Source organism: Mytilus edulis, chromosome 8 (assembly GCF_963676685.1).
Source record: "Mytilus edulis chromosome 8, xbMytEdul2.2, whole genome shotgun sequence".
Classification (NCBI taxonomy): Eukaryota; Metazoa; Mollusca; class Bivalvia; order Mytilida; family Mytilidae; genus Mytilus; species Mytilus edulis.
This window is the reverse complement of record NC_092351.1, coordinates 11,013,606-11,028,916: the sequence shown is the minus strand read 5'-3', so window position 1 is coordinate 11,028,916 and position 15,311 is coordinate 11,013,606. Positions and strand designations below refer to the sequence as shown.

Below are 15,311 nucleotides of genomic sequence, written 5' to 3'. Positions count from 1 at the left end.
GCCTTATAAACGAACTAACATTTGTTGCATCTCAAACACTTATTGTTTGAAATAAATTCAACAGTATTCTAAACGAATGAAAGTATTTAATCTAATAAGACGATCTAAATTTCTTTGAAGGACACGGACCTTTAGAACAGTTTGTTATGTCTGATTCACTTTGATGATATTTTTGTATGTTCATCTTATTGTTTAGATTGTGTTTAATTTTTGTTTGTCGTCTTTGAAAGCCTCCGTTTGAATTAATTCCATTTGTCCTACTACGACCAAAATCAACCAGTTCTAAGTATGGAACACCAATGCATCTGGTATATTCATGTGATAATGCAACAGGCTGATGACTAATAGTTTGGTAGTGATGGATATAACTGCTGTTTTCATTCTTAATGTCAGGGTCTGATGTTGATGTATCTGAATGACTGATTTTAATGCTTGAAATCGGATCTAAATAGCCGTCACTGTGAGTAGAAACAGTAAACGAATAACTATTACTGGATCTTATAGATTCACTACGGGTTTTGGCTATTGGAGATAATTGTAACATGTCATCTTCATCTATGAAATCATAAATTCCTGGTACATTATGGTCATGTATATCTACATTTTCTTTTTTTTGTTCACGAACACTAATGTCAACAGTTTTACGACGTTTAAGAGTTTTGCAGCAAAAACAAGCGACACAAACTACAATGCATATTATAAATCCTGCAGCACACAAAGAATAAATAAGAATTTCTCTTTCCAGCAGTCCTGAAAAAACATAAACAAAATGTAAACTCAGTTATTTCTGTTGATTGAGGTGAATAACATTTTTTAAGTACAAATTCATGTATTGAATCCTGAATTGCAGATTTGTATTTTAAAAATCACGTCAAATCTAAACCATTGACTGGTGATATCCTTGGGGGATTTACAGTTTACAACCAGTGGAATTGACACAATGCTTGAACATACAGATAATACCTAATATTTTGGTTCTTTCGATACGCTTTCTGGATTTTAATGCCATTTTGGACTTTACCGACGATGTGTGAGGAGATATATGACCAAAATGCACATAAGCATAATAACCAACTCAGTCTTAGATCAATGTTGCCTGGAAATGAACCGTAGCCCAAAGAATTTATCAACGTAAAATTTGAAATGTTTTATTTGAGTGTTTGAAAAAATTAGTGATTCCGAAGTACATGTCTGGATTTGTCTTCATTTAGAACACTTAAATCAACATTTGCAAAGATGTTGTACTTTTGTTCGTATGAGCGAACCGTAATATGATCAACCATTTTGCAGTTGTTCACTATATCATTTTCCCAAATAAACTAATAAGAATAATACTACAAAGAACATCAGATAAACAAACCTTCATTATTGCTTTTAACATGTGTATTATGTGTCTGCCCTTCTCTGTTTCGATATGTAGTTGTCACAGGTTCTGATGCATTCATGAACAAATAGGTCGAGGCTAAAAAAAATCATTCATGAATTACAAAATAAAACAATGTATAGTACTCAATAGCTGCTATACAATTTAAGATAGATACTAAGAGTAGAAGAAAAATCTATGCATTAATAGCAACTGAATGTTCAAACGATAATAAACTGAAGTCAGACCATAACGGTCAAATCTCAAATTGGTAGTGCTTAAGCGCCATTTATTTGGTTCTCACAAGTATCTTTTACAACTATGCTATTATTCAAAAATAATCTAATTTATAATACCAATACACCAGAAGGCCTTTATTCTTAAAACAAATTATTCTGAAAGAGTCATATTTATTTATATTCATTGGTGGTCATCTTTTGTTTCCCATATATATTATTTGTTTTGTGCAAACTTCGTGAAATGTTTTACAAGAATGTGACAGTTGTTATCCATTCGTTTATAGCTTGCTGTTTGGTGTTGACAAGGGCCGTGGTTTAGTGGTTAGTGCATCGGACTACTAACACAAAGGTTCCTGGTTCGATTACGGGGAAAAAATTCAGGGACTTAATTTTCGGCTCTCCCTTGACACCATTTGCGAGTATGGTCTGAGGAAATGATGATAGTCCGTCGGAAGGGGACAGTAAATGGCTGATCCGTGCTAAGAGAGAGTCATATCTCTTGCACGTAAAAGACACTTTTGTAGATTCAAAAAAAGAGCAGGCTAATGCCACTACAAGGTAGCACTCGCACCCGCTAAGTAGAAAGATATTAATATAAGTTGCAATATCTTGCTTCCCAATCCACTAAAAATAAATATGATTAAACTAAGGGCTCCGTTGTTGAAAGCTTTACTTTTACCTATAATGGTTGTTTTATACATATTGTGAGTTGTTAAATTGGCACTCATACTACATCCTCTAATATCTGTTTGATGTGTTTGAGCTTTTAATTTTGCCATTTGATATGGACTTTCTTTTTTTGAGATTTCTCCGGAGTTCATCTATGCAATCATAGAATTCCTGTAGATTATGGTAACAGTTGTTATTTTACTTTTAACAACCAATCAAATAAACCACCGTTATATAGGCTATGTGTCTATTATATATATATGTAGGACTCTAAAGTGCGATTGGGACACTAAAGTACGATGGTAACGCTAAATTGCGATGGTCTACGTTAAAGTACGATGCTTCCATAAGCTAAAGTGCGATGGTCCGGGAAAATATAGACGTAAAAACGTAGTATGATAATGACGTTAACAGTCGTTTATACGAACTAAAAATGAACACGACGGAAGATAAATTACAAATATTTTATTAACACCTTTAAAACCAAATGACAATGACTGAATTGATTTAAACCTGACGTGTTTTGCCGGCTGAGGTAAATGTGCTTTTTTGCTGTAGCTGGAAGAACTTGTATCCTGCAGTCAACCATTTTACTACTATAAAATTGAGAATGGAAATGGGGAATGTGTCAAAGGGACAACAACCCCGAGCATAAAGCAGACAACAGCAGACGGTTACCAACAGGTCTTCAATGCAGCGAGAAATTCCTGCACCCGGAGGCGTCCTTCAGCTGGACTACTAAACTCCATAGATTCAAAATAGTATTCGTATAGATATCATGTATCCTGCTTTTGTTGGAAGCGAACAGATACATTTGAATCATTGTTTATGTTGCAGTTTACTTGCAGTTCCCGTTTAAATATTGTCGATTCTAATGGAAAGTAACGTCGGTAAAATAAAAGTTCTAGTTTTCATGCGTAAATTATAATTTGATTTAGTCGGCTAAACATAAGTTTTTATATTGAAAATTATAACATGTTTGTGTGGTCACTATGAAAAAGAAGGAAAGTCAGCGAACATCGCCTCTCTCTCTCTCTCTCGTTTAGATTAAAGCTTAAAAAATTGTTACATATTCCGACACTATCTAATTTTGTATTTGTTGTTTACAATGACGACTGTATGAGGAGGTGTTCCCATAAGTAATAGATTGTGTGAACGACAATCTACACTATTTATCTTTCGTAAAAAGACTATTTTTTAACCTCGATGTTTTAATCCCTCGAATTTACCCTTTTGGTCCATCGCACTTTAGAGCGATATACCAATCGTACTTTAGCGAACAAACAACCATCGCACTTTAGCGTGAGACACCATCGTACTTTAGCGTAGACCATCGCACTTTAGCGTGACCATCGCACTTTAAAGTACCATCGCACTTTAGAGTCCTACATATATATATATATATACGTTCGTTGAATATTCGGTGGTCTGTTGAGTCATTAAACCATTGCGAAGACACAATGCCAATGGGCATGTTTAATAATATTACCATATGAAAAGTTTCTGTAAAGTATTGATTAAATCGACATATACCGGTATTTGATGCTGCTGTCATTTGCTTTCTTTATCCTGAATTTGAGGCCAGTGTAAAATGAAACAGACGCAAAAGGCTTTCAAAATGAACTAGAAATGATATGCAACAATTTGACCTTCCGAGTCTTGAAGTTCTGTTTTGCATTAAAATGTGAAAAAAATTGGAATACTTACATAAAAAAAGAACATAAAACTACCTATCTCTGTCATAAAACTTCGGTTTGACTGATTTTTGTTGAAAAGTAAGAACAATCATTGGTAAAACTCTGTTTTTTTACCACTTGGTTTTAAGTCTATATAATTCATTGGAAAACGATTATTACAGAAATACTGCTGTCTTGGTTTTCATTCTCTTTTTACACAACGAAAATACAAATGATTTATGTTGTATTAAATGTTTCGTCAATTATTGAGAAAGAAAGAAACCTGTAATTTATAACATCGATTTTTTTTATTGATACTGATGAGCATTATCATGATTATAAATGAAACTGCGTACTAAATTATGAGCCTTGTATCTTTCATTTATTTAGAAAATTGAAACATTTGATTAATCAGCACTTGATCGAAGCCTATGTTTGTAGACATCTACTACAACTGGTACCCCTGCTTGTTAGCCAAGACTTCAAAACGGACATGAAATTTTACAACAGCATCAGTTTATGTCAATTTACTGCTCAATACATATCATGAAATTTTTTAAATGGAATTTTCCCCTAAGACATAGATGAATTTGTCATAATTATAGTTGATGAAACATTTGGTTATTTTTGGAATTTTTTTATGTTTCAATGCTTTTAGCATTCTCAAATAGGTCTTCACTAACATGTCTCTTATCAACTTAAATTATTATACTGCTATCTTTCAAAACGTATGGTCATAAGTTCGATACATATAGGACGTTTACTCCCCGACAGTATCAACAGCTCTGTAGTAAACAATATGGATCTGTCGAGAAAAATCACGGAAGCGACAATTCATAAAGCATAATTTAAATACTAGTATATGATTTATATTTACCATTGCTGGTTTCGATTGGTTCTGAATATCCACCGTAAGAGTTTGTGAAAATGGAATTAACGGTGGTAACTGCAAAGAAAACTAATTCCATAAAAATTGTTCCACATTTTTCTTTACTCTCTCTCTCTCTCTCTCTCTCTCTCTCTCTCTCTGAGTGTGTGTGTCTCTGTGCTCTACATGTACTTTTGTCACTTGCTTGTTCGGGTTGCCAAGAGCACGATAGCCCAAAAAAGGATTATATGACATAATTAAGCGTACACTGTAGTATTGATGAAATCGTATAAGGTACACTAAAGGTATGTGGATTCAAAACAAAATTTAACAGACAACGTATTACAGTAGTTCCTTATAATTTAATACTAAATTCCATTTTGAAGGCGTAAATCACGAAAAAACGTAAGTGACTTCACGGTCGCATAACAAAATAGTGTTTATGAAACGACAATAAACTGTCAGCCAATTAGAAGAAATAATACATAAAATATTGAATTATATTAAAACACCTTTCAATGACATAAACATACCTTTAAATATGGCGGAACTTCCAGCGTTGCTTGTTTCTGTACTGGTTTGATAGATATCAATACATCCAATGACGTTATTACACCTAAAAAATAATTGTTTGGTCAACATATGTTGTTTCGTCCAGTATTAAAGTATGTTTGGATTTATTTTATCAAATTGTCAATTGTTTATTTGTATAATTTCTTGAAGCTTTCGTCGAAGAGATGTTTTTTTTTGTGTATTTGTAAAATGACTTGAAAATATACCTTTGATTTTTCGTACACATACATATTTTGTAACACTTCTGGTCATAGCTACCATAAGGACAAGGCTTACATGGTTCACCGTCTATTGAAATGAACCCTAAACTACATTCTAAAATAGAACATGAATTTTATGAATTAACTTTTTATCTTTTAAAACGCTCTTAACATGCATATATGCATTAATAAAACTACGGGCACATCAAATAACATGACAAAATTTTCGCTACTATCCACAAAATCAAAGTTTCCTAATGCAAACAATGTCTTCCCGGCCTTATACTGGTCAATACACTTAGCAGGAACAACATTTTGCATTTATTGTTGTTTATGTTCTCGTCCAGAACCCTAAGGGGACACGAAGCCTTAGCATTAGAACTACTGTATCACTTAGCTGTCAACATTAGGGTTGTGAGTCCGAATTCCAAACGTGGCGGTAGCTCCAATATTTATAAGTAGGATTATTAGTTTTCCTATCAGTTCTCTCCGGACAATGATGTTAATATCACTCAAGCAATCTTTTTTAAATATGCATAATGTGTTTAGAATATGAATCTCAATCAAATTTGATCCGCATGCAAACAAATCTCATCTACATATATGTTCAAATTTGACGAAGTGGTAGATTGAGATTTTCAATTCATATAAGATAATCCATATTGATTCAATTACTTTAAACGTTTTATTGTCTAGGCTTTTCATAGAAAAATTAAAAAAACAATTGTTCGTAGAATCAAATCGTAGATCGTGGAATCCAATATGTACAATCCCGATTGGTTTTTCAAAAAATTAAAAAAAAAGGTGTCATACTTACTAATACACTTTCCATCTTTTTCCTCTGAATTATTACAACAAAACTTTACTCTCTTTCCGCTAAGGTTTGTGAATGAAAATATATAAAATGTATAAAGTTTTATCAACAATTTCATAAAAATTCAGTTGAAACTATTTTAAGAAATGTTGCTTTTATTACTATTCATATTCTTTGCTATACGATATGCAAATAAGAAGATGGGATTTGACTGCCTTGAGACAACTCTCCTCTAGAGACAAAATAAATGGAAGACCCATACGATCATTTTAAGCCCATATATAACTCTACAGATGAACGAAACTATCTGTACCGTCTACGTTGTTCCCGTAAGATTGTTATCTAGTGTACTATTTTTATAGAGTAAAGTATCTCATTTCTGTTGATTTGTATTGCATGTTCTTGTAAGTAAAACTGGAATTCCATCGAAACAAATGTAACATTACGAGGGTTATAAATAAGGAGATACGGAATGATTGCCAAGGGGGCGAAAGATACCACAGGGACAGTTAAACTCATAAATCGAAAATAAACTGACAACGCAATGACGTTGCTTTGTTTTCTGGCTAGGCCGTTTCAATGATAGAGGTTCATATTGATAGTCTTAAGATGATGGGCACGATAAGGCGTTTTTGAGTGTCTGAAGAGGTATTTAATAGATATAAATTTGAATAATTGAATGAATTCATGTGACTTAACTTGATGCAAAGTAGCTTTGTACTGCATAAATATTCTCGTATACTTAAAACAATTTTTGATTCGAACAGCATTCATTTCTTCTAAAAACTTACTTGTTTAATTATTTTAAGTACTTTAATATCAACAAATATCTCGTGTCACCTATTTTCACTTGTCATTAATAAAAAAAAGTTGGTGTTACAGGAATTATGAACCCTTCTAAGCACATGAGTTATTCGGATTTAAGTGAGTACATGATTTTATTTCTATGGTATTGTTTTTTGTTTTATTTCAGCAGGCTTATGTTGTACTGTTCTACCACTGTCACAGGTTAGGGGAGGGTTGGATCCCGCCACATTATTTATGTATGTGCTTGTCCCATGTCAGGAGCCTGCAATTCAGTGGTTGTCGTTTGATTATGTGTTACATATTTGTTTTTGTTCATTTTTTTATATAAATAAGGCCGTTAGTTTTCTCATTTGAATTGTTTTACATTGTCATTTCGGGGCCTTTCATATCTGACTATGCAGTATGGGCTTTGCTCATTGTTGAAGGCCGTTCGGTGACTCATAGTTGTTAATTAATTTCTGTGTCATTTTGGTCTCTTGTGGATAATTCTCTCATTGGCAATCATACCACATCTTCTTTTTTTATATTATATATTATATAGTAAGATCACCTCACGGTCATTGTGTTTTACGTGTCATCTTACAATTGACAGTAATAGCAGGTACACAGTAGTGTATATGTGTTACTGGTGAATCGCTATACTATTATCACCAAGAATACATTTAAAAGCAAATATCAATCACTCATCTTTACAATTTATATTATTTCAAAATTTTTATTATGAAAATGGAATGTAAAATGAACAAGGTATTGCAATCCAATCCTTGGTTCACATAGAATGAAATTCAAAACAGTGTGGCTGTGGCCATTGATTGACACATTAAATTCATCCTTTGACTGGGACAATTTACATGAACGTTTGTCTGTAACGACCACTGTTCACGACGTACCTACGATAGACATTTAAACTGTGGGGTCACCAAAGGTTTCGTAACGCCTTTAATTATAAAATAATTCAAAAAATTAATCAGGAATAACCTTTATGTTTTGATTTATATAATTGATATACATCAAAACATCGTGTTATTTCTGATTAGTTTTTCGAATTACTTTATTAAGGTGTTGAGAACCTTTGGTGACCCCATAGTTTAAGTGTCTTTAAAAAGTACATAGTGAGCAGTGGTTGTTACATACAAACGTTCACCTAAATTGTCCCAGTCAATGGATAAATTTAATGTGTCAATCAATGGCCACAGCCACACTGTTTTGAATTTCATTCTATCTCAAACAACCCTTGCGAGAAAAAAAAAACCAACAAAATTATTTCTCAACGCTTTCATAAAATAGATAAGACATCGTATCGATTTATTTAATATGAATCTTGAAAACTGAACAATGGAATTGCAAATTGAATAGTTATATTAAAAACATAATGAATTGAAATATATCGTTACCTAATTATTTGGCGACAATAGCCATCCGGGAGTGATGCTGTAGTGCATGCCTTTAGTAAAGCCAGAAATGAGAACAACCAGTACACAGACATTTTTCACGCCAAGGAAAACAAAATACTAAATTAAGTGCGGAAATTCATTACTATTGTACTTTGACTATTCTATTACTTCCTTAAAATTATATTATTATATGTCATTTAAAATTAAATGTTTTTAGATAGGCTGTACAGTTTTTCCAAAGCTGATATTTCCGTTGCACTTAGGTTTAGAACATAACAAAGTACAAAAGGTACTTACGTGTATAACATTCTAATTTGTCACTTTAACAATAAGGATTGCCAATGACAAAACTATCAAATGAATACCATAAAGATGAAGCTATGACTATACGATTTTCAATAATAAGCAAAGATTTACTGTATAGAAAAAATAAAAGGCAACGACATGATATATTAGTAACTTTTCAAACGGGAAAGCAAAACGGATAGCCCATTCTCGTTTTTACGAAAATGTTGTTTACAGTGCGCGGAAATTGAGAAACGATCTTTGTAAATTTATCGATCCTTCAAATAAACTTATTCTAAAAGGTTACCAATTGAAGACTGTAATAAGATCTTTGAATCTTGTTTTTATTGGTATTAATATTGATTTTGTTATCAGTAAATAAAAGCAAACTAAACATTATTGTAATATATGTTGTGTACAAGTTGTAATGTTGTACAAATTATAATTGTACAGATTTTTGGTACAAGTAATCAGTCTTTTGTGAACTGCTTAACACAAATAGATGATGCACACAGCCTTTTATTTTGCATATTTCTGTCACATTTTCACTACAAAATACTTTATAAGACGACAAAAATCCTTTTAATAGATATGAATATGGTATCAGGAGATATATAAAATAAGAATTTAAAACATTCAGGTATCCTCATTTCAAGTTTGAGGACAAGGACAATAGCAGTAAATGTTAGGTTGAAGTATATGAATTTGAATTTGAAACATTAAACTATTATATTTTGAGAAAATAAACCTGTATCACCTGGTGCAAGAAGGTATGTGTAAAAAAAACTTACACCTTGTACAAAAACCCTGAACAAATTATTATTTGTACAAACTTACATCGTGTACACAACATATATATATGTTGTGTACAAGTTATCATTTTGTACAAATTTGTACAAAATAATTGTACAAATTATAATTTGTATTTTGACTTTTTTCAAATTGTAATTTGTACAAAAAGTGCCTGTACAAATTGTAATTTGTACTAAATTTGACGAAAATTCACTTATAACTTGTATTTTGATATATGTATTTTGGTGGAAAAAGCATTGATATACACTACATAATTGCTATTTAATGACCACATAGTGCGTCTTATTTATCAAATACTTTACTTAAGGATGTTCGCAGCTCAGTTTCAAAATAAATAACTTTTCATAAAACTAGTATGCATTGATAGGGAATTAATTGAGGAATCAAAAAAGCAAAAAAAAATATAGGGGTCAATGTGCTTGTTTTCAAGATATCAGCCATTGGAATTTTGGCGGGAAAATGTTCTCTCTTGATTTTTCATAGCTTTATCATTGTGTCTTTGAGAGCTTCAATTTAATTTTAAGACATAAATGTTATGTTTAAATTCATACAGATGTTCCAATTTGGTATCCAAAAACTTCAGATTTAAAAATTACGCCTCAGATATTTAGAGGATGGTTTTGGATACGATTATACTGAGAAATATGTATTATGACATTAATCCTGAACAAAAAGTTCTGATAGTTACTGTCTCCTTTCAGTCTTGGATCTTTTTTCAACACAGTGCACACTTCCTGGCAAGAATAATCAGTGTTTCAATGTCATCATCATACTTAATTTAAATATAGGCTCATTATGCTTGTTCTTGGTGTACCGGTACTCATGATTGTTCATTTGTGTATAATTCCAATCTAGGTTCAGAACATTTTGGACAATTTTATTCTTTCTAATCAACCGTGCCGGCCATGTTTGCACTATTACTAGTTTATTAACTGAGAAAATGACTACAAGAGTGTAAATAATAATACCTGGGAGTTATAGCTTTTGCCACTAATTCAAACAATTGACTCCCGGAGTAATAAGCCGCATTGCAAAGTGTTGAGGTAGAGTTAAATGTGAAAGTCAAAAGATGCAACTCCTGATGCCATCATTAACTCACTACAAATGACAAAAATCTATGTTTTTGTACTTTGTAAGTAATGTGTTCTGTGTGGGTATTATGATGGTGTGTACCAATGCTTTTTTCACCAAAATGCATACTTTAAATTATTGTACAAGTTATATGAATTTTCGTACACTTGGTACAGGCACATTTTGTACAAATTACAATTTGTACAAAGTCAAAATACAAATTATAATTTGTACAATTTGTTTGTACAAATTATAATTTGTACAAAATGATAACTTGTACACAACATATATACACATTTATGAATCTACATTGGCTAGAGGTATAGGAGGAGGGTTGAGATCTCACAAACATGTTTAACCCCGCCGCATTTTTGCGCCTGTCCCAAGTCAGGAGCCTCTGGCCTTTGTTAGTCTTGTATTATTTTAATTTTAGTTTCTTGTGTACAATTTGGAAATTAGTATGGCGCTCATTATCACTGAACTAGTATATATTTGTTTAGGGGCCAGTTGAAGGACGCTTCCGGGTGCGGGAATTTCTCGCTACATTGAAGACCTGTTGGTGACCTTCTGCTGTTGTTTTTTTCTATGGTCGGGTTGTTGTCTCTTTGGCACATTCCCCATTTCCATTCTCAATTTTACATTTATGAATCTACAATCTGTTGATTCCTGTATTTTGGCATTGCACAAGGTCGTGTTTTTCTCTGACTCTTTATGATGTCTTTACACTTAATCCATTGGATGTGTACTGATTGATAATTTAGTCGTAGATGCTTGCATTTTATAGTGGATGACCGTGAGGGTAATCTGGTGTATTGCTATCGCCTAGATTTCCATTACCATGAATACGTTATATTCGTTTTTACCGATCAATAAGCATGATGAATACGTAGACATCATCAAGTGCAAACTAACATTCCATATCGCTTGTTATAAATTCATTTCTACAATATCTATATTTATAATAAGTAAACTTGACAAATGTACGACATATCCATTGATTGGATCACCAGTTAAGATAACTAGCTGAAAACACATATCATATGTATAATAATAAACAAAATGGAATATAAAATAACTCTTTTGAGACACAAAACGCAAACTATAAATCGTTTACCATATTCGTACGACGAGTTGTTGTAAGAACATGTTACCTTGTTTACATTTCTAAAAATATTGGTCACGCATTCTGTGCATAATAAAACAATGAACATTCATTGTTATTTTAATATGTTAAAATTTATTTTTTTGCATCTTCTTCTTATATAAGGATTAATAAACAAGTGTTTTTATTTCAATTACCTAAAATCTTAAATTTTGTATATATGTTGTGTACAAGTTGTAATGTTGTACAAATTATAACTTGTACAGATTTTTTGTACAAGTTATCAGTGTTTTATGAACTGCTTAACACAAATGGATGATGCAAACACACAGTATTTTGTTTCACAGAATTCTGTCATATTTTCACAACTGCATCATACAGTTTAATACTGAGCATTGGTACAAAAAAAATTATAAGACCACAAAAAGACTTTTTATAAGTATTAATATGGTATAGGGAGAAAAATAAAATTTTAATTTAAACCATTCATGTATCCTCATTTCCCGTTTGAGGACAAGGAGGCTAGCACTAATTGTTAGGTTGAAGTATCAAAATTTGAATTTAAAACATTAAACTAGTACATTTTAGAAGATAAACCTGTATCACCTGGTGCAAGAAGGTATGTGTCAAAAAACTTATAAATTGTACAAAAACCCTGTACAAATTAAAATTTGTACAACCTTACATCTTGTACACAACATATACAAAAAATAATTATATAGATCCGCAGAAACACATGTTACAATCTCAAACCCATTTCAGATAATTGACCGACTTAGTGCAGGTCCATAATAACTCTTTTAAATATCAGCAAAACAATATATATATTCATACGGTTGTGCAAATCTTTTAACTTTTATATATATTTATAAATATTTTCAGTGTTAATGTTATACAAAACTATATATAAAGTTAGTTCAGCAATACAGGTTAACTTTGAACTATTGATTAAATCCGAAATTATGTACTTCATTAAACAAAAATAAACCTTAAGTAAATAACGAATTATTTCTTTAAAGACACACCAATGCTCAAACATGCATATATACGTTGCCGGGGCAACTTACTACATGGGTTTGATTAAAAATTTAGATGTACAATGTACATTCAATTTCAATCATTGTTATGATTGTAGATATATGCGATATACGTATTAACTTATGTTAATAGGGTAAATACGATATGATTTTAAATCATAATTGAAGCGGGAATTAAACGAAAATCAACATTTTACATTTAAAATAGAAAACGAAACACTAAAGAAAACTAAATTTGCAATTTTAAAAAGACCATCTAACACTCAAAGTATTTTATCAATTTGACCTGACAATTTCTATTTTGATAGGTCACTATTAACCCGGAAGTGTAATTCATTATGCATTCAATTTTCTGAAAATCGTTATAACTACTGTCAGATTCCAAATGGCAACACAACGTAAGTAGATATAATAATAAGATATATATGTTTAAAATATAAGATTTATATTCAGGTTTTATTATTATTTCGCACTATATCTCTACATATTTTTCTCCTTCTTATTGTAGATAGCACTATTAAATAATTTTACTTTCGATTTTGATTTCGTACCGATTCTTATCCAACCCTGAACGAATTTCCTGTAAATTATCTTTATTTTTGAAAAATCATAATATGTAATTTGTTATTAATCAATAATAATGGTATACTTTATTTGGAAACACTGAGGCCGTGTTCCCATTGACCTAAACTCGGTGTTGTGTCAGTGTAATTCGCACGTAAACTAAACATAATTACTTTCCCATTGATCAAACTCAATGTTTACATGTAGTTTAAATCATCGGTTGTCTACATGCAGTTCATAGTAAATGTAAGCCTTGTGTGGGTTACGCGTACACAAAACAAGGTGTTTCGAACATGGAATTTACCACCATATACAAAGAAGAAAGTTTTTTTTTTAAATAAAATGAATTTTCATATAACTTGTTTACAATGTTCTTTAACGATTCTTTTGTCTGAACGGGGATAAGATGACAATTTTATTTTCACTCCAAAATCCTGTTGCCTTTTTTCTTATTTGCATCCAAACTGAATCCCCCTCCCCTGTAAAAATCAAATGATAGCTCCTTTAGTATCTTTACAGTACTGCAAATCATCAAATGGTTTTCAAAACTGCTACAAAAGTTGTCCAAGAAATTTATTTTCGATTCCATATAATGAGCATATAAATGACCTAAAGTTTACAAGTGTGAACAAATCTCATGTTCAGGTTATTAAAGCAGGTGTATAGATGTGAACAAATTTGATGTGAAACCAATGTACATTAAATTAAGGTTCATGTGGACCCTTTGTCTAAAATGACTGATATTTTACCTAAAAATTTACTCTGAGTACAGACAAACCTGTGCATCTGAAAAAGGTTTAAAGCATAGCATGCCCTAGATAAATACATTTCAAAGATGTTTTATATTTTAGAAAAATAAACTGAACGGGATTTTGCGGTACACTTTTTTCATTCCTTCAGAAGGTGCCAAAACAAACTATGTTTGAAAAGAGGTTTGCTAACTTCCCCACAGGTAATAGTTGAAGTGAGCTGTTTTGATTGTTATGGACAATAGATGGACAATAGATACCTGTCAATAATTGGCGATTTAAACTGTGTACCTGAATGGACCTTATCAAGTGAAAATCAACTGTTTGGTAATTTTATCATCTTCTGTAGGGACAAAAAACTGCACTGCAAAATCAAGTTAAGTTTTTAATTTTCTAAATCATACAATGTATTTGAATATTATTTATCTAGGGCATGCTACGTCTAAAATATTTTCCAGATGCACAGGTTTGTCTGTACTCAGAGTAAATTTTCAGGTGAAAACACGGCAATTTTAACCAAAGGGTCCACATGAAGCTTAAACTAATTCACGTTAGGTATAGTGTCCGGCTAGGATTGTGGTTTTTCTAGTGATTTTATCGATCTTTTTCGAATGTGACCACTATTTTTCGAGTGAATATGATTAAAAACTGTTAACAAACAGACTTCCTTTCTGTCAAGACGTGATATAGAAGCTTGAGTTTGATATACAAGGTTATACAAGGTATGTTAGTATTTGAGATAAAAAGATATTATCATTCTGACATTGTTTCCGTTAAATTTAGCCTTACAATGCTTTTTATTTAAGGAATGACTGTAATATTTTTTCTGTCTATGAAGAAATAACATTAAAAATGTGGTGCACACTGATTAACCTGCGATTTATTCTATTTATTTACCACATTTTTTATGTTATTTGGAATAGGCAGAAAAAATATTTCAGTCATTTCTTATAAATTAATATGTTATTCTATTTTAAACCGGAGTAAACCACGAATAAAACGTTGATGACGTCATGGTCACATGATAAAATTATGTATATGAGCTGATAGCCAATCAGAAGACGCGTTACATCCAAAATTAAATTAT

General features: G+C 31.6%; 2 protein-coding genes across 5 annotated transcripts in view; one reads left to right on the top strand and one right to left on the bottom strand.

The window, feature by feature from the left end:
* Positions 1-66: 66 nt before the first annotated feature.
* On the bottom strand, positions 67-8,694 carry LOC139486894 (uncharacterized). Its single transcript, XM_071271952.1, has 7 exons — positions 8,604-8,694; positions 6,406-6,464; positions 5,595-5,703; positions 5,349-5,431; positions 4,825-4,893; positions 1,361-1,462; positions 67-750 (listed from the first exon to the last, which is right to left on the bottom strand). The coding sequence occupies exons 3-7, from the start codon at positions 5,612-5,614 to the stop codon at positions 92-94; spliced, it is 933 nt and encodes a 310-aa protein (XP_071128053.1). The 5' UTR covers positions 5,615-5,703; positions 6,406-6,464; positions 8,604-8,694; the 3' UTR covers positions 67-91.
* Positions 8,695-13,228: 4,534 nt separating this feature from the next.
* Positions 13,229-15,311, top strand: part of LOC139484779 (uncharacterized) — a 46,883-nt gene continuing 44,800 nt past the window's right edge. For 3 of the 4 annotated variants that reach the window (XM_071268739.1, XM_071268738.1, XM_071268737.1), the window contains exon 1: positions 13,233-13,309. The gene's annotated coding sequence lies outside the window, so the exon portion shown is untranslated. Of the gene's footprint in view, positions 13,310-15,311 lie in introns of all 4 variants that reach the window. The other variant, XM_071268742.1, reaches the window with a different exon arrangement.

What these genes read in the sequence shown, in the direction of transcription:
- LOC139486894 (XM_071271952.1), bottom strand. Translation starts at nt 5,614, where the DNA reads ATGTGTACGAAAAATCAAAG. An exon ending in AAGTTCCGCCATATTTAAAG is followed by an intron (nt 4,894 to 5,348) that starts GTATGTTTATGT and finishes TTTTCTTTGCAG; the next exon opens with TTACCACCGTTAATTCCATT. An exon ending in TGTTAAAAGCAATAATGAAG is followed by an intron (nt 751 to 1,360) that starts GTTTGTTTATCT and finishes ATGTTTTTTCAG; the next exon opens with GACTGCTGGAAAGAGAAATT.